General features: G+C 43.6%; 2 protein-coding genes across 41 annotated transcripts in view; one reads left to right on the top strand and one right to left on the bottom strand.

Moving 5' to 3' along the window:
* The window catches only part of SEC62 (SEC62 homolog, preprotein translocation factor), a 332,886-nt gene that overhangs the window by 110,057 nt on the left and 199,292 nt on the right, over positions 1-23,537 (bottom strand). The window contains exon 1 of one of the 40 annotated variants that reach the window (XM_050779994.1): positions 9,429-9,432. The exons of 37 other annotated variants lie outside the window; for them this stretch is intronic. The gene's annotated coding sequence lies outside the window, so the exon portion shown is untranslated. Of the gene's footprint in view, positions 1-817; positions 822-4,958; positions 4,963-9,428; positions 9,433-23,537 lie in introns of those variants that run through there. 2 more of the 40 variants (XM_050780029.1, XM_050780010.1) reach the window with 2 other exon arrangements.
* Positions 20,027-23,537, top strand: part of LRRC31 (leucine rich repeat containing 31) — a 30,479-nt gene continuing 26,968 nt past the window's right edge. Inside the window, exon 1 of the mRNA XM_050780042.1 lies at positions 20,027-20,276. Coding sequence (XP_050635999.1) covers positions 20,102-20,276 — 175 coding nt within the window. The 5' untranslated portion in view covers positions 20,027-20,101. The remainder of the gene's footprint in view (positions 20,277-23,537) is intronic.

Genomic DNA, 23,537 nt, shown 5'->3' with positions numbered 1-23,537 from the left:
ATCATTTGAATTTGCAATTGTATTAAAGAAAGTTAAGAGCTGGAGGAAACAGAGAGTGGATAATCTTTAAGAGAAAATAGAAAACTCTAAATGGTTCATCATCTGAAATTCTACCCTCAGGTAGTCTTTTATTTGAATCAAGCATTGTTGACCCTGTAAGAATGCAAATAGGCCTGGGAAGCAGAACATCTTGTTGATGACATTTTGTGTGAATCAGTAGTGTCTTCCCCTTGACTGGAAGGACACAGGCAGCGATACTTTGCAACTTTTGGGTGACAGCCTCTTCAACTGATGGGAAATCATCTCAACTATCGATTTTCTTTCTATGCTAGCATTTAAGCCCTGTTTTTGTGATGCCAAGTATCTTTTACTAAGTACAAAATTTGAGCCAGGGGCTGTGGCATGTGCCAATAGTCACAGCTACTCAGGAGGCTGAGGTTGGAGGATCCCTTGAGCCCGGGAGTTCAAGCCCAGCCTAGGCAACACACCAAGACTCTGCCTGTCTCTAAAAAAATAATAATAAATAAATAAAAATGGACACATTTTAGGATCTATATTAGGGATCTATTCCAAAAGTTTAGCTCTCAAAATTGGAAACAAAAGGCCCAAGCTGAAACCGAAAGCCCCTTTATGTTATCACAGTCATCCTCACCTGAAAGGAAGGCCGAACAGATCTTCAATCATGTGACGCTGATCCATTACTGCTACTGTTTCAGGTATACAACACCTTGGAATTCTAAATGAATGTTCTGCAAACACTCAGCATCACCAATGTACCCAAGAAAAGAGACATAGGAATTACATTATTACGGAAAATCCCCCAATTCATTTGATTTCCAACTGGATGAGGTTCTTAGAGGCTCCCGTGTTGGAAAGATCACCATGCTCCCTCTATTATGTAAACAAGTAAAAATGGTTCTAAACTATAAAATACTTGTAGGGAGTCCAGCAAGAATTTACCTCTCCTGTGATGACTGCTTCTGTGATTTTTTTTTTTCAAATATAAAGTATCAAACATTTTAAAAAGAGGTTTTTGTGTGTGTATTTCTCCTCTGCTCATCAGAATGTGCCAGGTTTTCCCCTTGGCTGACCCAGTCCCATGTATTTTCATCACAAAAAGCAACTTGCTATGGAAAGTTGGCACAGTACTAGGATTTCAGTCCCTTGGGAGCAAGCTCTTACCAGTTAATAAATACATTTTATTGAGCATTTGCTTTATGCCCAGTACTGTGTTAAGTAAAACAGGGAACTCTAAGACTTACAAGTATGCAGGTGGTCATTTCATTCAAAGAACTTCTGATGTGGTAGAGAAAGATGAGTTCCACGAAAAAGGACACAACAATCAAACGTCAGTTGGACTATGTGGATCTGGATGAGTGTCTGGGGATACTTTGGAAAGAAGACGGATTTGTGCTGGCTTTTTAAAATTTGTACTTTATGTTTTGAGTATATAATATATTCACATGGTTCAAAATTCCAAGATCTTCCTTCATTTCTGTCCTTCAACTCCAACTTCTGTCCTCAAAGGCAATCAGTGTTACTGCTCTCTTGTATATTTTTAGAGATATTTTATGCATATATAAATAAATGTGAATACATATAACCTACCCCTTTAGAGTTACAAATGGTAGTTATTCTGTGTCTTTAAACATAGGAAAGAAATTAGCGACCTCTCCGAGACTTATTTTATAATGTCTTCCTATTAATGAAGACAACGACCCTATTTTCAAATACCATTGCCTTAGGAGTTAGGATTTCTACATATGAACATTGGGGGGATATAAACATTCAGTCCATTGTAATTACTCAGTTGGGGAATTTTTTTCTTTTAATCGCTTTGTTGAGTCAATATTCATTTGTTAAACTAAATTGTTTATGTTTTGCTTAAGTAGGGGATGAGAAAGAGCTTGATTGGTGCGTGTATGTGTATGTTTACAGTGTGTGCATATTGGGATGGGGTATGTGGAGAAATGGCTAGTTAAGTGGCGGGACTGTCTCAATTCAAAGTCACTGCTATTTTCCTTATACCAATGACTCTTAAAACTTTTTGATCTCAGGATCCATTTTTACTCTTAAAATATACTGAGTGCCAAGAAACAAACAAACAAACGAAACCCTTTTTTTAAATAGGTATGTTGGCCAGGTGCAGTGGCTCATACCTGTAGTCCCAGCACTTAGAGAGGCCAAGGCAAGTGGGTCACTTGAGCTCAGGGGTTCAAGACCAGCCTGGGCAACACAGTGAGACCCATCTCTAAAAAAATTAAAAACATTAGCTGGGTATGGTGGTGTGCGCCTGTAGTCTCAGCTACATGGGAAGGCTGACGTGGGAGGATAGCTTGAGCCCAAGAGGTAGAGGCTGCAATGATCATGCCACTGTACTGCAGCCTGGGTGACAGAGTGGGACCCTGTCTCAAAAAAAAAAAAAAAAAAAAAAAAGGTATGTCTATCAATATCTACTACATTAGAAATTAAAACAAATTTTAAAAATATCAACTCATAATAAATCCATTACATGTTGACATAAGTAATTTCTTTTTTTTTTTTTTTTTTTTGAGACAGAGTCTCACTCTGTTGCCCAGGATGGAGTGCAGTGGCATGATCTCGGCTCACTGCAAGCTCTGCCTCCCGGGTTCATGCCATCCTTCTGCCTCAGCCTCCCGAGTAGCTGGGACTACAGGTACCCACCACCACACTCGGCTAATTTTTTTGTATTTTTAGTAGAGACTGGGTTTCACCATGTTAGCCAGGATGGTCTCTATCTCCTGATCTCGTGATCAGCCCGCCTCAGCCTCCCAAAGTGCTGGGATTACAGGTGTGAGCCACTGCGCCCAGCCATAAGTAGCATTTTTTTTTAAATAAAAAATAACTATTTAAAAAATTAGTGAGAGGGCCAGGCGCATTGCTCACACCTGTAATCCCAGCACTTTGGGAGGCTGAGGCGGGTGGATCACGAGGTCAGAGATCAAGACCATCCTGGCCAACATAGTGAAACCCTGTCTCTACTAAAAACACAAAAATTAGCTGGGTATGGTGGCGCATGCCTGTAGTCCCAGCTACTCTGGAGGCTAAAGCAGAATCACTTGAACCTGGGAGGCAGAGGTTGCAGTGAGCCGAGACTGTGCCACTGCACTCCAGCCTGGCGACAGAGTGAAACTCCACCTCAAAAAAAAAATAATAATAAAAATAAAATAAAATAAAATAAAATGGATATGTGCCAAAGATGATAAGGATCATTTGTATATTTAATTGATATTTGTCCCCAAGCCTTAAAGAATGTATGAATACTAGATGTTAAAAATCTTTATTACGACACAGACTGCTCTGAAAATCAACCTACTAAATGACACTTAGAATTGCCTTAGCAATAAATGAAACAGTCCCCTGTCAACACATTTCTTGAATGGCAGCACAGTTTCCACTGTTTTCCTGGATGAAAACAGTCATTAAGAGCCCTTTTAGGGCAGAACATGGTTTTCCCTCATGCCCAAGCTACTGGATTAATTTAATCGAATTAAGTAGCAGAAACCTCACTCTTGTGCATAAATGATATTGCTGCTAGCCAGAATTTGGGAGTGACTGCATTGCTAGAAAAGTTCTAGCTTCATTTAATGTACAAACTATATAAAGCCTAGTTAAGAAACAAAAAAGTCAGTAGGTTTTTTTGTTTGTTTGCTTTTTTGAGACAGACTCTTGCTCTGTCACCCAGGTTGGAGTGCAGTGGCATAATCTCGGCTCATCGCAAGCTCTGTCACCCGGGTTCACACCACTCTCCTGCCTCAGCCTCCCTAGTAGCTGGGACTACAGATGCCCGCCACCACACCTGGCTAATTTTTTGTATTTTTAGTAGAGATGGGGTTTCATCGCATTACCCAGGATGGTCTTGATCTCCTGACCTCATGATCCACCCGCCTTGGCCTCCAAAAGTCAGCAGTCTTTGATTGTGCATTGGCTCTTGAGATTAACTGTATGTCTTCCTAGTGAGAAAAAAATAAAATAAAATATATTGAAAGCCAGAGTAAAATCTCTTCTTGCCCACACTCCAGGAGTTATTTTGAATTCCTTCTGTTTCCACTCAATCACGGTTAATTTCATCCCATTAGTTTAGTGCAGAAGTTACATGACTAATAGGTATAGAACTAGAATTAACCTTTTTTCCATCAATAATTAACCCTGAAACAAAGGGGTAAGTGCTTTAATGAAGAAAGTAAAAGAAAAAAAAAGTTTAAACAGTTTTCTTTGGGGAGATATGTCTTAATTTGGGCTTGAAGACTTGCAGTTGATTTGGGGACAGGGAAGAATGAAACAGAAAGAGGAAAAGCCAGTCCCGGATATGTGTCAGAGAGGTGGTTACTCCTAATGGGCAGTGGTGGTTCACTTTCTCTGGGGGCCCCATGAGGAAATATGTAAAAAGCTCTCAAAAGCCGCTCCTGGTGGCTCACGCCTGTAATCCCAGCACTGTGGGAGGCCGAGGCAGGCGGATCACGAGTTCAAGAAATGGAGACCACCCTGGCCAACGTGGTAAAACCCCGTCTCTACTAAAAATGCAAAAAGTAGCTGGGCATTGTGTGCACACAGAGGAAAGGCCATGTGAAGACACAGCGAGAAGGCAGTCGCTGCAAGCTGAGGAGAGAAGCCTTACCTGAAACAAACCCCACCTTGGTCAACAGGCCTTCGGTTTTCAGTATTTTATGAGTCCTGATCACACAAATAGCAAGTCGTTGCTTGAGAAAATCCATGCTCAAATTTGCCCTTATAATACTTACCACTTAACTAGCAATTAACTTCACAATTGTGGAGAATGTGAGTCCAAGATCTTACGTTTTTCACAATTGTGATGAATACATTTGTTGTTTAAGCCACCCAGTCAGCAATATTTTGTTACAGCAGCCTGAGCCAGCTAACATACTACCTAAATGAGTTCTGAAAAACGCTCAGGCCTTATCCACATTGATTCTATTCCCCTGTCAGAGAGACATCTCCTCTTCTACAGGTGGCCAAGGAATTCCAAATCCTCCACTTTAGGGAGACCTGAACAAAGGTTTTGTTCATATCCAGGTGCCGCTTCAAGGCATGATTCTGCCTTTTAAAAATAATCTCCCTGAGGCAGAAACAATTGGCAGAAATAATTACCCTTTCTTGACTCCATAACCTACCCTGGGACCAATTCAGTGACCTGGTAGCTCCTTCTCAAGTCTTTACTGTTAAGGAGAAGACTAAGTGGAATATATCTCACAGGAGTTTCACAATAGTTTAATTTGTTGTAATATATTATCTTTCTGGGATAGATATTGGTGAACTTGTGTAATTTTCATAGACAAGAGTTACAATTTTCAAATCTCACGTTTTCCACGAGAGGAAAAATAGTTAAGTAGCAAGTGTTATGGGGCGAATTTGAGCATGGATTTCCTCAAGCAACAACTTGCTATTTGTGGGATCCTCAATATCTATGGGCTGTATGCCTCAATATCTTCTTATATAACATGGAATAATATAATGCGATGATTAAATGAGATGGTGTATGTCAGCTGCTCATTATAATGTCTGGTATATACAAATGTTGGATTTTTATATCATCATCATATTCATCATCACCACCATAACAACTATTAGGTAGCTGGCATTTGCTCTAATATTCTCAATCATTAGGGTTATTTATTTATTTATTTATTTAGGAGATAGAATCTTGCTCTGTCACCCAGGCTGGAATGCAGTGGCACCATCTCGGCTCACTGCAACCTCCGCCTCCTGGGTTCAAGCAATTCTCCTGCTTCAGCCTTCCAAGTAGCTGAGATTACAGGTGCCTGCCACCACACTCAGCTAATTTTTTTTTTTTGTATTTTTAGTTGAGATGGGGGTCTGCCCATGTTGGCCAGGCTGGTCTCAAACTCCTGACCTCAAGTGATCTGCCTGCCTTGCCCTCTCAAAGTGCTGGGATTACAGGTGTGAGCCACCACACTCCACCAGGGCTATTTGAATGCCCATGAGAAGTTCTAGAAATAAGTGCCAGTCGGGCAGGAATAATGGTTTCTCTTTGCTATGGGGCCCTCTCCCTTTTGTACTTCAAGTCCTCTCTGAGGTCCCAAGGTAATACAGGGCAAAGACCAGTCTTCAGTGCAGAATCTTAAGTGCATCAATGCCATAGCTTCAGTCCTTCCTGGCCGTGTCCACCACCCTTAACAGTTAGTCCTCTCTAGTCCTCATGCAGCCGTGCATCCTTTTTTACACAGTGAGTTATTACAGAAGATAGAATAAGCAGCCTGCCTGTGTGGTATGCAACTCCCATCTCGGAGATGTTCATCCTCAGTTGCCTCTTCTATTGAACTTGTCTCCTTATCGGCAGATTGTAACAAAGTGAGCGCATTCGAGTTTTAAAAACCTCCATATACGTCCGGGTGCGGTGGCTCACGCCTGTAACCCCACCACTTTGACAGGCCGAGGCAAGTGGATCATGAGGTCAGGAGACCATCCTGGCCAACATGGTAAAACCCTGTCTCTACTAAAACTACACAAACTAGCTGGGCGTGGTGGCGCAGCTGGTGTAATCCCAGCTACTCAGGAGGCTGAGGCCAGACAATAGTTTGAACCAGGGAGTTGAGAAGTTGCAGTCAGCCAAGATCACGCCATTGCACTCCAGCCTGGCAATAGAGGAAGATTGTCTTTAAAAAAAAAAAGTAAAAAAAGAAAAAAGAAAAGAAAAGAAAAAGCCTTGATAAGGGTTTAGATGGTCACATTTTCCTCACCTGGATATAACCTCCCATATGCCCTATGCCAAAACATCAGGACTCACAAAATCCTGAAAATCAAAGGCCTAGCTAAATACATCCTTATCACAAATGCTGCCCAAGGTAAAGGCAGAGGAAATCAGAGTTTTAAGGGTACTGTACCTTTTAACTGTAATCACAGAAAAAGATACGAACCCAGAGAACTATGAAGTCTGTGTCCGGAATTGGTGAGTTCTTGGTCTCGCTGACTTCAGGAATGAAGCCACGGATCCTCGCAGTGAGTGTTACAGTTCTTAAAGATGATGTGTCTGGAGTTTCCTCCTCCTGGTGGGTTCGTGGTCTCGCTGACTTCAGGAGTGAAGCTACAGACCTTGGCAGTGAGAGTTACAGTTCATAAAGGTGGCACGTCTGGAGTTGTTCATCCCTCCCTGTGGGTTCGTGATCTCACTGGCTTTAAGAGTGAAGCTACAGACCTCCGGGGGGCGATGTGGACCCAAAAAGTGAGCAGCAGCAAGAGTTATTGTGAGGACTGAAAGAATGAAGCTCCAACGGGGAGGAAAATCTCCCAACTCCGTTGCCGCTGGGGGAGCTGGCAGCCTGCTTTTATTCCCTTATCTGACCACACCCACATCCTGCTGATTGGTCCATTTTACAGAGAGCTGATTGATCCGTTTTGATAGGGAGCTGATTGGTGTGTTTACAAACCTTTAGCTAGATACAGAGTGCTGATTGGTGTGTTTACAATCCTTTAGCTAGACACAAAAGTTCTCCAAGTCCCCACCAGTCCCAGAAGTCCAGCCAGCTTTACCTCTCCCTGGCACTCCCTGGGGGATTTTGCGGCATCTAGCCTGAAGGAGCTCGTCCCAGACCAAGAGGAAAAGAGGGAAAGCAAGAAAGAGAGGAAGAACCGCCATCGTGGCGAACGACCCGGCCAAGAGGGAACGGCAGTCCACACACGGGATCCAGCCCTGATCAAGGCGCCGGCTGCCCCGAACGTGGGGCCCACCGGGAACCCCCGCTGCCCCGCGCACATCCCCGGTTCCCGCCTGCGCCTCTCCCTCCACGCCTCCCTGCGGGCAGAGGGAGTGGGCTCCACCCTCGGCGAGCCCCAGAGAGGGGCCCCCATAGCGCAGCGGTGAGATGAAGGGCTCCTCGAGCGCGGCCAGAGTGGACACTGAGGCCGAGGAGGCGCCGAGAGCGAGCGAGGGCTGCTAGCACGTTGTCACTTCTCATATCTACCCTCCTCTGGCCTTTAAGCAAGATTCAACATAGCTTATTCCTATTGCATTACCTAGCTGCCTTTTAAACCTTCTCACAACAGTCTAGAACAACTGCATTATACAGGAGCTCAGTGAGACGAGTAATATATGTATAAGAATGTATATGAATATTACACAGTGCTGGGTTCCAACAGAGCTCATCTGTGATGAAGAAGTCACCCTTTTAAGAGTTTCTAATGTTCCCAAAGCAAGGCATAGAAAAACAGAAAGGCATATGCTTTAATCAAATGCTAAAGAGGTGGAGAAATACATGTTTCACAGTGGTTTTATTTTTGATAGGGAAAAATACGATAGGAAGATAAGGAGAGTGTCACTAGGTTAGCATAGGATTTTGAAGAGCTAAAGTGAAAGAAGACCTTCCAAAGTGGGGATCCCACTTGTCAACCTTGGTTCCTCTGATATGTGGTGTGATGAACACAATAAATTATACACTGAATTTCAATCCCCTTCTAGTAGGTTTTCCCTACTGCAGAGACTACAAAGTTAAAATGACTTTTCCCAGCCTCACTTGAAGCTAGGTTCAGGAAGTGATTTAGATTCTCCTGATCCTTCACATTTATGCAAGCCTTGAATTTGCAACTGAGGTACATAGGGTGACAAGCAGGTCACATGACATCCAATTTCCTGATGTCTGTGATTTTGAGCCAGCAGCTGTGACACTACTTCTAGTTTCAACAGGCAGTGTCCTCACTATGACAGGGCCACAGCTTTCTGGGTAGCACAGTTATGTGGGGTGGCTTTGGGAGTTCTTCCTGGAAAGACAACTTAGAATCCATTTCTCCATGATTCCACAGCTATTTAATACATGTGGCAATTCTCTTTTACTAAGCTAGCCAGTGATTCCTGGTCTCTGCCAAAGATTGCTGCCAATACCGTGGTGTTATGGGATATTTGGGGTACTGATTTTCTGGCCAGAAACCTCTGTGGCTGGTGGCACCTTGACCTGAGCTCTTGTCCTGCCTCCAGGAAGAATGAGGTATGCAGACAAGTGAAGGGTGAAGAAGATGAAGAGGAGTTTTATTTAGTGTTGGAGACCCACAGTGGGTAGCTCCTCTCTGTAGGCAGGTCATCCTGTTGAATGTTCGGCTCTCAGCAGAGAGGAGGCGCTGGAGAAGGTGGCTCCTCTTGGCAGGCCGGTCATCTCTGCAGCTCTCCGCAGAGAGGGTAACTCCTTTCTGCAGCTGGTTGATGTGTCTGTCTCTCTGCCCTCTTCACCTTCTGGCCTTCCTCTGCCCTGCTCTGGCTGAGCCTAGGGCTTTTACAGACCTCGGAGGGGAGGAAGTGCATGCTGATTGGTCCAGGGGCAGCCATGGGTGGGTCCGGAAAAGGCACTCCAAGTCTCCACTCTAGTCCATAGGACTGGCAGCCCAAGCGCCCAGCCTTCAGGCCCTCCCTGGCCTGAACATGGGGCCTTACCGAGGACCTGCCCCCTTCTGCCCAGGAATCAATCTGCCTCCCACTGCCATTCATGGCCCCAACCCCACTCTGAGATCACAGTAAGTGCTGGGACCACAGAGGCACCAGGCAGTGGGAGCCTGGTGCCTGCAGGCTGCAAAGATGCCCAGGTCCTGCACCTGGGAGGGTGGCTGCTCCTGCGAACTCGGAAGGGGTAGGGTTCCTGCTTGTCCCTGGCTCCTGCCTGCTCTGTGGAGCAGGAGGCCCAGCTCTGTAGCCGCAGGTCGGGCAGTTGCTGCTGCACCCGGGCAGGCAGATCCTGCCTACTCCTAGCCCCCTCCAAGAGCACAGGGAGGCTCAGATACACAACTGCAGTTTGGGTGGCTGCAGCCCCACTCAGGAGGGCAGGGCTCCCACCAGCTCCATGGAGTGTGCAGTCCCAGCCATGCTTCCCTGCTGTAGCCAGCACATCACTGGGATGGTAGAAGGTCGTGGTTGCTACGGGAGGAATGGGATAGGCCCCTTGCTGACCTCTTCGCAAGGGTATATGCTCAACCTCTCAACTTGCTTAACTCTTTCCCAACTGGGAAGAGCTCTGTGCCACTCCACAAGGGCTGCTGGGATAAAGGAAAATATAACAGGAGGGTGGTAAGTGACCATTCATTGTTTCAAGGATACCCAAGTCAGTTTTGGAGTAAAAGATTGAACTCTTTAACAGAGCCCACAGGCCCCACACAATCTGGCTTCTACATGTTTCACAAGTCTCATGAACTGTTTCCCCACTTTCTCTCGTCCAGCCACACTGGCCTTTTCTTTTTCAGATTCGCTGTACCCCTCCCTGACGCAGAACCTCAGCCTGGAATAGTCTTTAACTGGCCCCTCCTATTTGTTCTTAAATCAACCTTCCCATTGAACCTCAGGCCTCGGGATGCCTGTATTATGTGCTCTCTGGACAAGTTCTACTGTCTTCATAACATGAATCACAGCCAGAATTAAATAATGACTTATATTTAAGTTGAAAATAGATGTCTGCCCTGCCAGACAGGAATGTCCATGAGGTCAGAGACCTTGCCTTGCGCACTAGTATATCCCCAGTGTCTAACAATGCTTCGCACATGGTTGGTGCTCAGTAAGTATACTTTGAGTGAATGCACTCCGTCTCCCTGCTCCAACGTTGCGGCATCTCTAACTGAACATCTGCTCCCATGATTGCTGCAGCAAGGGAAGACAGCTGCAAAAACTAGGCACTGGCTCTTAAATGCTTCTGCCTAGGATTGTCACACCTCAATTCCACATTTTGATGGCCAAACATTTTGATGGCCAAAGCAAGTCACAAGGCCACCTAAATTCAAAAAGATAATCCAGGGAGAGGAGGAGAATGGCAGGTACTGGTGTGTAACAGTAATGTCTGTCGCAGCCTCCTACCCAAGAAACTGACCTAAACATTAAGGTTGGGATAGGACGAAGGGTTGATTGTTCTATAACTGGTGACTTGAGTTTTACCTCCTAAAATAAGTGCATTGCATTCTTTGCTCTAAGGAATATTTTTTCCATTTCACTCTCACTGTCATATTATCATGTTCTTTACTGGCTAATGTGCATTCTTCTTTTTCTTTTTCTTTTTCTTTTTTTTTTTTTGAGACAGAGTTGTGCTCTTGTTACCAGGCTGGAGTGTGATGGTGCGATCTCGGCTCACTGCAACCTCCACCTCCCGGGTTCAAGCAATTCTCCTGCCTCAGCCTCCCGAGTAGCTGGGATTACCGGCGTGTGCCACCATGGCCAGCTAATTTTGTATTTTTAGTAGAGATGGGGTTTCACCATATTGGTCAGGCTGATTTCAAACTCCCGCCCACCTGGGCCTCCCAAAGTGCTGGGATTACAGGCGTGAGCCACAGCACCTGGCCGAATGCACATTCTTATTTTGGCAGTCCTAAGCTGAGGGCTTTACCAGAAATGCCCCTGTGACAATGAACTTTAGGTCAATAACAGAATCTGCTTACCTGGGCAGGCTCTTCGAGTATTCATTTCCTTCACAGGACAAGCAGATTTAGTCCCTTTGTTACATGTGAACCATGGATGTTTTGCTGTTGCTCTCCCTCATTTGCCTTGAAATACAGTTGCTCTTGGAGCTTTGCAGAATGGGCCTGCCTGAGCATCAGTCACACATTTATGAACATCTGTGACCTATAATGACAGTACCGGGTATTAATAGGTGCAAAGAAATACAACTCATGGCTATTGTCCTTAAGGAACTAACTGCCCAGTTGAGGAAACAAGATGTTAATACCTTAAATATTACTTAAATTCATGGCTATGTATGTTTAAATACAGGTCAGGCAATACAAGAATTTCAGAGGTGAGAAAGTTCCACACAGCCAGTTACATAGTCAAAGTCTATGGGAATGTGGGAGGTGAGCTGGCTTGGGGGTGGTAGGACTCAGGTTTTGGAGGCTGGAGCCCTCCTGAGCCTGGGCTTCTTCCGGGAGAGCCTAGGAGAAGATCAGGGAGGAACAAGAGCACAACACAGACAGTGGAGCGAGAGCCCCTACCATCAGCAGCTGGGTGGAGGATGCCATAGAGCAGCAGGGTAGAAATGCTGAGAGCAGAGCACTTCACCCAACAGTGGCCTTCCCTTTGTCTTTGTCAGGTTATCTCAGTTCTGACCTCAGGCTTTCCCCAGCTCATGATGTAACCAGGCAGCTTAAAATCAAAATGCATTTTAAAACTTTTTTTTTTTTTTTTTTGAGACGAAGTCTTGCTCTGTTTCCAGAGTGGAGTGCAGTGGTGCAATCTTGGCTCACTGTAACCTCCACCTCCCGGGTTCAAGCCTCCCCAGTTTAAGCAATTCTCCTGCCTCAGCCTCCTGAGTAGCTGGAATTACAGGTGGGTACCACTATGCCCAGCTAATTTTTGTATTTTTAGTAGAGACAAGGTTTTGCCATGTTGGCCAGGCTGGTCTCAAACTCCTGACCTCAAGGGATCCACCCGCCTCAGCCTCCCAAAGTGCTGGGATTACAGGTGTGAACCACCGCATCCAGCCTGTATTTTGTTTTTAATTCCACAGGTATTTCAAAGAATCTCTGAGGAGGCTTAGAAGCTGCAGCTATGGCACCAGGAAGCAAGAATCATGCAGAATCCATTCTGAAGACATGGCCTTGGCTGTGGCAATTATATTAGGCTTCGAAGGCAGCAGGGGCCAAGGTTCTAGCAGAGAGCCCAGCCTGCCGCATCAGTGGGGTTAATGGTGCAGAATGTGGTGTCTGCACTCAGTGGTAACAAGGAGAAAATAGAGATTAGAATTATTTGTGTCTCCTTTTGCCCAGCTTTGATTAAAAAGAAATAACTAAGACAAAACATCCATAAAGATGATGTGCTATGAAAGGCTTGAGTTGAAGCAAGTTTCTGGGAGTGCTAGGTAACTGTTTTCTTATTCTAGTTCATATTAGGAGAAAACTTTCAGCTTCCCTAAATGCTTTTAATGTATTTAAGCACCTTCAATGTAATTTGTAATTTCTAGACTTGAAATAATTTGCTTGAATTTAGGATTTTTTTTTTTTAGGAAATTATTAATTCACAAAATGCCTGTTATCCTTTACTTAAGTTGTAAATGACATAGCTAGTATATATTTTCCATGTTTTCATTTTTCTCCAGAAGGTTGTAAAAAGCGAGAACAGCTTTTAGTTCTTTGAGTTGACATTGTGATTTCTCATCTCCCTTTCCCAAAAGACTTAATAAGAAAAAAAATTAATTTAAATTGTTTCTGTCAGATTCAGAAAACTGTAAACATAGTAAGTAAGAGTTTTGTTCAGGAAACGCATCTCTTTTACCTTTCGTCTGCATTTCCAAATAACATGCTTATCCTGTTATTTCAGGTTTAGGTATTACCTGTTGTCTTCTTTGTAGGGCAAATGAGGATTTATTTCTGCTACATGTTTGCAAATTTCCCCCTCCCTCAGCATTCCAGTGTGGTTATTCCTGAGTTTTAACATACAGTGCTTATATTATTATGGCTATGTAAAACTTGTTCACAGCTTAACCACAAAATATACCAAAAATGTGTAAGTTCACTCATTCAATGTGTACAATTCAATGACTTTAAATATATTCAGAGTTGTGCAGCCATCACCGCAATCAATTTTAGGACAATTCCGCATTTCTGTAGAAATGTGGAAATGAAACCCCATATCCTTTAGTTATTGTATCACTATCTCCTCACCCCAATGTACAACTATTAATCTACTTTGTTTTATTCTGGCTATTTAATATAAATGGAATAACATATGTGGCCTTTCGTGTCTGGCTTCTTTCGCTTAGCATATTTTCAAGGTTTATTCATCTTTAGTCATGTATCAATACTTCATTACTTTTTTATGCCTGAATAATATTATTACTGGATCTTTGGAGTGTCTATTTTCTTCCTGGAAACTCTGTGGCTGGTAGCACCTTTGCCTGAGTTCTGTGGCTGGTAGCACCTTTGCCTGAGTTCAGGAAGAATGAGGTACTCAGACAAATGAAGGGTGAAGAAGATAAAGAGGAGCTTTATTTAGTGTTAGAACAGCTCAGAGGAGACCCACAGTGGGTAGCTCCCCTCTGTAGGCAGGCAGGTCATCCCCTCAGTGTTCAGCACTCAGAAGAGAGGAGGCTCTGGAGAGAGTAGTTCCTCTCTGCAGGCAGGTCATTTGGTGGTCTCTGCAGATCTCTGAAGTTCTCAGCAGAGAAGGTGGTTCCTCTCTGCAGCTGGTTGTTCCCTCATCTACTCAACTCTGGCTGAGCCCAGAGCTTTTATGGGCCTCAGAGGGGTTATTGTTGGAGGATTGTGTAGATTCCAAACTGCACCAACAACCGGGCATGGTGGCTCATGCCTGTAATCCCAGCACTTTGGGAGGCCAAGGTGGGTGGATCACTTGAGGTCAGGAGTTCAAGACCAGCCTGGCCAACATGGTGAAACCCCATCTCTACTAAAAACACAAAAATTAGCCGTGTGTGGTGGCGGATGCCTGTAATCCCAGCTACTTGTGAGGTTAAGGCAGGAGAATCACTTGAACCCAGGAGGCAGAGGTTGCAGTGAGCCGGGATCGCGCCACTGTACTCCAGCCTAGGCAACAGAGCTAGACTCTATCTCAATAAATAAACAAACAAATAAATAAATACAACAACAACAAAAACCCACTTCACCATCAACATTTTCATTTTGCCCAGAAACTGCTATCTAGAAGTTCTTCTGTTCTCTGAATGTTCTCTTGACTTGTGAACCATACGTCATCTCATAACACTCTAAGTATAATAGTGATTTGTAAAAGTCCCTTCTTCTCCCCACATTGTCTTTATTTTCTGAGTTTTGTTCTTCTTACTGTTTCTGCACCTTGTTTTTATGTCAGAATTTTTCCTCAAATATCCTGAGATCCTGGGTGCTCCATGCATATGTAGATTATGCATTATACTGGAATGTCTGTACATAAGTAGGGCCTGTCAATCAGTGGATTTCTTTGTAATGTGCTTGGGCAGGGACAGATTCATTTAGCTGAAGGACTTATTCATTATCTAGGTCTTTTCTCTTAGACTGGCCAGTTTCTTCAGATAGTTGTCATCCACTCTACCTCTGTTATGTGGCAAAGTGGGTAGTTACACTTGGTTGCCAGGGTGTTCTTGGAGGAATAGAAGAGGGAATACGGAAGGGTTTCATGGCTCAGTTACAGACTTTACTTAAGCTCCTTTCAGATAAGGTACTAAAATATGACCAGTGTCTGAGTCTAGATCTTCTATGTTTCTATGTGTCGTGAAAATAGACATTCTTTTGCCAGATGGGGAAGGGGTAGCCTCCTGGCTGCCCGAAGTGAGAAATAGCATTTAACAATTTAACCTCTTACAGATGTTTCACGAATCATCCTGTGTGCAGCCCTACTCACCCCTCTCTTTCCTTCAGAGTTACCTTGTGCTGTCAATTACTGAGACTTTTGGGATTCTGACGTTTAAAAAATTTGTTCTCCCAATCCATGCAGGCACTTACCTTTAAAGTCATTTAAATTCATCCTCTTGATCTCTAGTTTTCAAAGTTGTGTGACATCTATCCAGTTCTCCTTATCCTTGCAGATTTATGATTTTTTTAAAAAAAATCTCCTGTTGATTAAATGGGGTTTCAAGAGAAGTGGAGGTAGCCAGGCACGGTGGCTCAAGCCTGTAATCCCAGCACTTTGGGAAGCCGAGGCGGGTGGATCACGAGGTCAGGAGATCGAGACCATCCTGGCTAACATGGTGAAAGCCCGTCTCTATTAAAAATACAAAAAACTAGCCGGGCGTGGCGGCGGGCGCCTGTAGTCCCAGCTACTCGGAGGCTGAGGCGGGAGAATGGCGTGAACCCGGGAGGCGGAGCTTGCAGTGAGCCGCGATCGTGCCACTGCACTCCAGCCTGGGCGACACAGCAAGACTCTGTCTCAAAAAAAAAAAAAAAAAAAAAAAAAAAAAAGAGAAGTGGAGGTAAACACATATTTACCTCTGCCATTATTTCAGTAGAACTTCCACATCATTCTTTTAATAAATTCCCTTTCTGCTTAAATTAACTAAAAATAGCAGAGTTAACTAAAGTACTACAAAGATATCTACAATAATGCCTTTTTAAGACAAGAGTTATGAATGAGGCTGAACTAAGCTCATCAGACGTAGAACTCAAGATACTGCATGCCACCGGAATGCCTTAGAACTGAGTGACTGAAGCTTTTTTTTTTTTTTCTGATTACCTAGGATGTTTATTTTATGCTTATTAAAAATCTATCTAGTAGTTAGGCATGGATTTTCTAAAATCATGTCACATTTGTGGATACATAAGAAGGAAAATAAAAGTAGAAATTGATTAATGTGTTCTTAAAACTTTACATTTAGAGTCCTAGGCCTCTAAATCACTTTTTTTTCTTTTCTTTTTTTTTTTTTTTGAGACGGAGTCTCACTCTGTAGCCCAAGCTGGAGTGCAGTGGTGCCATTTCGGCTCACTGCAACCTCTGCCTCCCGGGCTCAAGCAATTCTCGTGCCTCAGTCTCACGAGTAGCTGGGACTACAGGTGCACACCGCCACGCCTGGCTAATTTTTTGTGTTTTAGTAGAGATGGGTTTCATCAATGTTGCCCAGGGTGGTCTTGAACTCCTGAGCTCAGGATATCTGCCTGCCTCAGCCTCCCAAAGTGCTGGAATTACAGGCATGAGACACCGCGCCCAGCCTGAATCACTTTTTAAAAATACACTTAAAAATGTTTTAATTGTGGTAAAAACTACAGAACACAAAATTAATCATCTTAACCATGTTTAAGTATACAGTTCAGTAGTGTTAAATATATTCACTTTGTTGTACAACAGATTCACAAAGACGAACTTTTTCATCTTGCAAAACTGGAACTCTATACCCATCAGACGACTCCCTACTTCCCCTTCCCCCAGCCCCTGGCAACCACAACTGTTACTGTTTTCATGAATTTGACTACTTTAGATACCAGATAGAAGAGGTATCATACAGTATTTATCTTATTGTGACTGGCTTATTTCTCTTGGCATAATGTCCTCAAGGTTCATTCATGTTATAACAGGCAACAGAATTTCCTTTCCTTTTTAATGAAGTAAGTCTGTGGAGAAAGAAAAATGCGTCTCCCTTTGACAAACAACATTGAAAATATGATTCACTCTGAAACATTACATCAAAAAATGAAAGACTGGCTGGGTGCGGTGGCTCACACCTGTAATTTCAGCACTTTGGGAGGCCGAGGTGGGCGGACCACCTGAGGTCAGGAGTTTGAGACCAGCCTGGCCAACATGGTGAAATCCCATCTCTACCTAACATGCAAAAATTAGCCGGGTGTGGTGGCGGATGCCTGTAATCCCAGCTATTTAGGAGGATGAGGCAGGAGAATCATTTGAACCCAGGAGGCAGAGGTTGCAGTGAGCCGAGATTGCGGCATTGAACTTCAGCCTGGGCGATAGCGAGACTCTGTCTAAAAAAAAGAAAAGAATTAAAAAAGACCTTTAAAAGCATTTCTCAAACATTTTAAATTATATAAAACCCAAACCTAAGGATTGAAAAGAAAGGAAAGGTATTCCTTACTTTGTCAAAAGTAATAAATAAAAACAGCTTACATGCAAGAGAAATGACGTGTCCAATATGTGTTACTCTTGGGGCTTCATGGCAAACAACCTTAACTATTAAGAATATAGTAAATATGGAAAGTATATGCTCAATTAATATTGATGAGTTGAATTGAAATTTCAGTCATTTCTTTTTCCTAAGGATTCTTAAGTGAATGCTTTTGACCCTGGGAGAAGGGACAAGCCCCCAGTTTTTAGCTGCTGTATTGTGGTGGTTGTGCTGTGATCTGCAAATTTTCCCAAATTCCTTTTCCAGGGATTACCTTTATAAAGTCCAGGGCAGGGATAAGGAGGAAGCGGAAGGTTTATTGAAGCTAAGATTTTAAAGATTGACTTGGTATGGGAAGCCTCAGGGCTTACTTAAGTTTTTATATGAAGAGGAATGTCCCAGACATATTTCGAAGAAAAAATTATTATTGTTTTAAATATGAGCATGTAACCTAGTACTTAACTACTATATATGAAGAAATGTGCAAATGCTTTCCCCTTTTCATTCAGAAGTCTTCCTTCCTCTGGCATGGTCCTTTCTTGTTGCCTTGTTAGCCTCCTGGTTACTTTCTGCTCTCTTGTTCCTCTCCTCTCCTTTGCATCCTCTTCTGTTCCTTGGTTCCTGTGTTTCTTGGCTTCCTGGCTCCCCTGTTCCTTAGTGTACTGACCTTCACAGAGAACTGACTGGGCCTCAGAAGCTAGGTGGGGTTTCACCTGGGTAAATTACCACATCCTGGCGCGCCCTCCAGCACTGTTTTCTTAGGACTTGGGGAGTTGGAGTCAGTGCATTTGGGGGGAGGATAAAAAAGTGAAACCATTACTGAGCTCGCTCCCCAGAGAATAGCCTTGTCTAAATCTCTAAATGGTGAAATTGTCTGAAAATGACCATGGAGGTAAGTCTTGGGTAGGGGCCAGAAAAGCAGCAAACTGAGAAAGGCCTGGGGTGATGGTGGAATCAGGGTGGGGCAGCCAGGGCTGCAGGTCATGTTTAGATTTATGAGTTAGCACCCCTTTCCTTCTTCTTTTCCACCTAACCTCCCGAGACTCTAGTCAGCTGTGCTGCTGTGCATGGGATAATTGTCTAGTTCCATTGCTGTCTGTTGCTGGGTAAACCAGGGCTGGACCCTGCTCTAATATGAAAGGAAAATTTTAAAAGAAAAATGGAATGTCCAGTTGTGATTTCCAAAGCAGTGCTCCAAGTGCATGGAACATTCCATCCCTCAGGAGTGGAGGCGGGCTCTGCAAGGTCCATTTTTAGGATTCCCTGGATAAAATGTTTCTTGGACCATTCTGGAACATAATGTTGCAGGAAGAGCTATTTTATTAGAGAGGAAACCATGAAAACTGTAATTTCAAGAATACCTCTGCGGGGCATGATGGTTCATACCTTTAAGCCCAGCACTTTGGGAGGTTGAGGTGGACGGATCACCTGAGGCCAGAAATTCAAGACCAGCCTGGCTAACGTGGTGAAAATCCATCTCTATGTCAAAACAAAGCAAAACACCTCTGTGTATCCCTTTAGTTTAAGTCCTTAGCCCTCCCATAAAATATAAGCAAATTTTCGGGAGAGATAACAGATTGACCTTTACGAATCCTTTTTAGCTTCAGATCATACCAGACCTCACCCCTAACCTCCACACCCCCCAACCCACATCCCCACCTCCAATGCTAGGCTCTTCCAGCCCTTCCTGCCTGGGAGCTTTTGAGCTTGCCCTGTCTTCTGCCTGGGATGCTCTTCCCTCTCTTAAAAAGCTAACTCCCAGTCCTTCAAAACCCAGGCAATGTCACTCACTGTTCCAAGTCTGTTCTCCAAGGCATGCTTAGTTTACCTGTGGGTTCCCTGACCACCTCCCATCTCTTAGCTCTTGTCCCACTCAGTCAATGGCATACAGGTCTATCTTCCCACCAGGTTAAGATGCCATCAAAGACAAGAACTGTCTCTTGTTCATCATTGGACCTTTTGCATTTAGAACATTAACTGGCCTACAGTAGATTCTTTAAAACTATTTATGGAATGAATGAATTCTTTACTGCCAACATATTTCAGTGGGGTGGTGGTGCAGGGTTGGGGGGTAGAGAAAATATGAAAATGCAAAGAGAAAAAGGAGCCTGCGTGCAAAGGAAAGAGGTGGGGGTCACCGGAAGGCGGAGGTTCCTGAAGGCAAACTCCTCTGAGGACAGCTTTGCAAATGGCCAGTCCCTTTTAAAGGCATGCTAAGTCTTCAGATAACTCTAACTGACAGCTGTAATTTAAGATGTGTTGACACACGAGATGTACTTGCCGAAGTCGTGCTTGATGACTTATATCTCACACAATGAAATAGGGCAAAGTTAAAAACTCAAATTGCTTTGGGTTCGTATTGGTTCCCGGATCCTGGGTTACATCATTCTTACTGTTACGTTAAACATTAACAGCAATAAAAAAAACAGAAAAAGAAAGGTGGCGGGGCTGGGGGTGGGGGGCACTCACGTAGGGGAGGATATTTTGATTGAACACAGGCTTGAAAGAATCTTATTTTCTTCTTAGAAATCCTAGAAAACAGAAAATAACAGGAGGATGTCTTATTGGGAAATACCCCAGTCAACTTCACCATGAGTCAAACAAGGAAGAAAACTTCCTCAGAAGGAGAAACTAAGCCCCAGACTTCATCTGTCAACAAATTTCTCAGGGGCTCCAAAGCTGAAAGCAGAAAAGAGAACAATGACCTTAAAACAACTGATTCCCAACCCAGCAACTGGATACAGAAGACGGCCCCCTCAGAGACTGGTAAGCTGCTGGCTGCTGGTGTTTTGCTGTTGTATTTGTTTTGTTTTTACTTCCACATTTAAAACATTTTTATTTTTAATTTTTGTGGGTACATCATAGGTGTATATATTTATGGGGTATATGAGATGTTTCAATACAGGCATGTAATGCCTAATAATCACACTGTGGAGAATGGGGTCTCCATCCCCTCAAGCATTTATCCTTTGTGTTACAAACAATCCCATTATACTTTTAGTTTTATTTATATATTTATTTGGAGATAGAGTTTTGCTCTTGTGACCCAGGCTGGAGTGCAATGGCATGATCTCAGCTCATAGTAACCTCTGCCTCCCAGGTTCAAGCGATTCTCCTGCCTCAGCCTCCCAAGTAGCTGGGATTACAGGTGCACACCACCATGCCCAGTTAATTTTTGTATTTTTAGTAGAGATGGGGTTTCACTGCCTTGGCTGGGCTGATCTCGAATTCCTGCCCTCTGGTGACCCTCCTGCCTTGGCCTCCCAAAGTGCTGGGATTACAGGTGTAAGCCACCATGCCAGGCCTCTTTTAGTTATTTTTAAATGTACAGTAATTTAATTGCACATTTAAAAATAACTAAAAGAGCATAACAGGTTGCTTGTAACACAAAGGATAAATATAGTCACCCTGTTGTGCTATCAAACAGTAGATCTTATATATTCTATTTTTTCTATACCCATTAACCACCCACACCTCCCCCACCAACAACACACACACCCTTCCCAGCCTCTGTATTTCTTTATTTTTTAGAGTTTTCTTCTAAAGTGATCTTATGGGTTAAACTAAAGACTTTAAGACTTTTGAGACTAAAGACTCAAACTATGAGTCTCTGTGCTAATCATTTATTATGTTACTTAAATGCTTTAAATGATTCATAATTTTACTTTTAAATTGTTAAAAGCAACATAACACTACAGAAAGGTTTAGGGAAAATACAGAACTTCCTTTCATTATAACACAAACGATCATTTCTTTAAGATTCTTCTCAGTCTTTTTTTTCATGTGCATGCATTTATGTTCTATCAGTCAGCAGGTAATCCCTGCGCTAAGTGTTAGAAATACAGCCATGAAAAGGACCAAATGCAGATACAACTTCAGGTGGTGATAAATGATATGAAGAAAAATAATGCAGGCTAAAGAGACAAAGAATGATGGGATGGGGTGCTATTTAGATGGGGGTGGAGGAAAGAAGTCTTCGATTTGGAGGCGTTTGAACAGCAATCTGAATAAAATCAGCTGTGTTGAATGAATGACTAAAGCCAGCCACTTAGGTATTTGTGGAAATAGCTTTCCAGGCAAAGGGACTATACATGCAAAGGCCCCAGCTAGCAGTGAGCCTAGAGTGTTTGAGAGAGAGTCAGGAAGTCAGGGGTGCTGAAGCAGGATGGGAGACACGGAGAGGAAGGGGTAGTGGAAGACAAGTCAGAGAGTTGCTGGGGCCAGATTGGCATCTTTGCCACAGCTGTAATAACTTCCAGATACCTCCTGAGTTTATATGGAGCTGTGATCCTACTTCTGGAATATATTATTATATTGCTCAATTCCCACTTTGCTACATGATGCTCACATGCATAATTTTCATGGTTGCATAATATTCCATTACATTCGTATATCTTTTTTTTTTTTTTGAGGTGGAGTCTTGCTCTGTTGCCCAGGCTGGAGTCCTGTGGAGCAATCTCGGCTCACTGCAAGCTCCGCCTCCCGGGTTCACACCATTCTCCTGCCTCAGCCTCCCGAGTAGCTGGGACTACAGGTGCCCACCACCACGCCCGGCTAATTTTTTTTTGTAGTTTTAGTAGAGATGGGGTTTCACTGTGTTAGCCAGGATGGTCTCAATCTCCTGACCTCGTGATTCGCCCACCTCGGCCTCCCAAAGTGCCAGAATTACAAGCGTGAGCCACCACGCCCAGCCACATTCATACGTCTTAATTACTCAGTGAGTTCCTTGTTTGTCCTTCAATGAGTATCTTTGGCTTTCCTTCTTTCCCATTCCCTGTTTCACCATACTTCAGCTATTTTTAAAGTATAAATTTCCAGAACAGGGATTGCAAATTCAAGGGTTATGAAAATAAATATTGTCAAATCTCTCTCTAAAGTTACGTGTTATGTGCAATGTCATCAATATATTATCTATTAGATTAAAAGCATTTTAAAAACATTTTAAGCATATGCAAAAATAGAATATAGAATCCCTATGGTCACCTACCTTTAGTAATTGCCAATCAGGCATGGTGGCTCATGCCTGTAATCCCAACACTTTGACAGGCTGAGGCGGGAGGATTGCTTAAGGCCAGTAGTTTAAGACCAGCCTGGGCAATACAGCAAGACTCTGTCTCAGCCGGGTGCGGTGGCTCACACCTGTAATCCCAACACTTTGGGAGGCCGAGGCAGGCAGATCATGAGGTCAGGAGATTGAGACCATCCTGGCTAATATGGTAAAACCCAGTCTCTACTAAAAATATAAAAGAGTAGCCAGGTATGGTGGTAGGCGCCTGTAATCACAGCTACTCGGGAGGCTGAGGCAAGAGAATCCCTTGAACCTGGGAGGCGGAGGTTGCAGTGAGCTGAGATCATGCCACTGCACCACTGCACTCCAGTCTGGGTGACACAGTAAGACTCCGTCTCAAACAACAGCAACAACAACAACAACAAAAAACACTCCGTCTCTAGAAAATAGTTAAAAATTAGCTGGGCATGGTGGTGTGTGCCTGTGGTCCTAGCTACTCCGGAGGCTGAGGTGGGATGATTGCTTGAATCTTAGAGGTTGAAGCTGTGGTGAGCCATGATTGCACCACTGGACTCCAGGCTGGGTGACAGAGCAAGACCCTCAAAAAAAAAAAAAAAAAAAAAAAAAAAAAAAAAAACCCCTTGGCCGATTTTCTTTTTCTTTCTTTCTTTCTTTCTTTCTTTCTTTCTTTCTTTCTTTCTTTCTTTCTTTCTTTCTTTCTTTCTTTCTTTCTTTCTTCCTTCCTTCCTTCCTTCCTTCCTTCCTTCCTTCCTTCCTTCCTTCCTTCCTTCCTTCCTTCCTTCCTTCCTTCCTTCCTTCTTCTTCCCTCTCTTTCTCTTCCTCTCTTCTCTTCCTCTCTTCCTCTCTTCCTCTCTTCCTCTCTTCCTCTCTTTCTCTCTTTCTCTCTTTCTCTCTTTCTTTCTTGAAACAGAGTTTCGCACCATCGCCCAGGCTGGAGTGCAGCAGTGTAATCTCGACTCACTGCAACCTCTGCCTCCCGGGTTCAAGTGATTCTCCTG

This window comes from Macaca thibetana, chromosome 2 (assembly GCF_024542745.1).
Source record: "Macaca thibetana thibetana isolate TM-01 chromosome 2, ASM2454274v1, whole genome shotgun sequence".
In the NCBI taxonomy this organism is placed as follows: Eukaryota; Metazoa; Chordata; class Mammalia; order Primates; family Cercopithecidae; genus Macaca; species Macaca thibetana.
The sequence above is the reverse complement of the archived record's forward strand: the minus strand, read 5'-3'. Positions and strand labels throughout refer to the sequence as shown.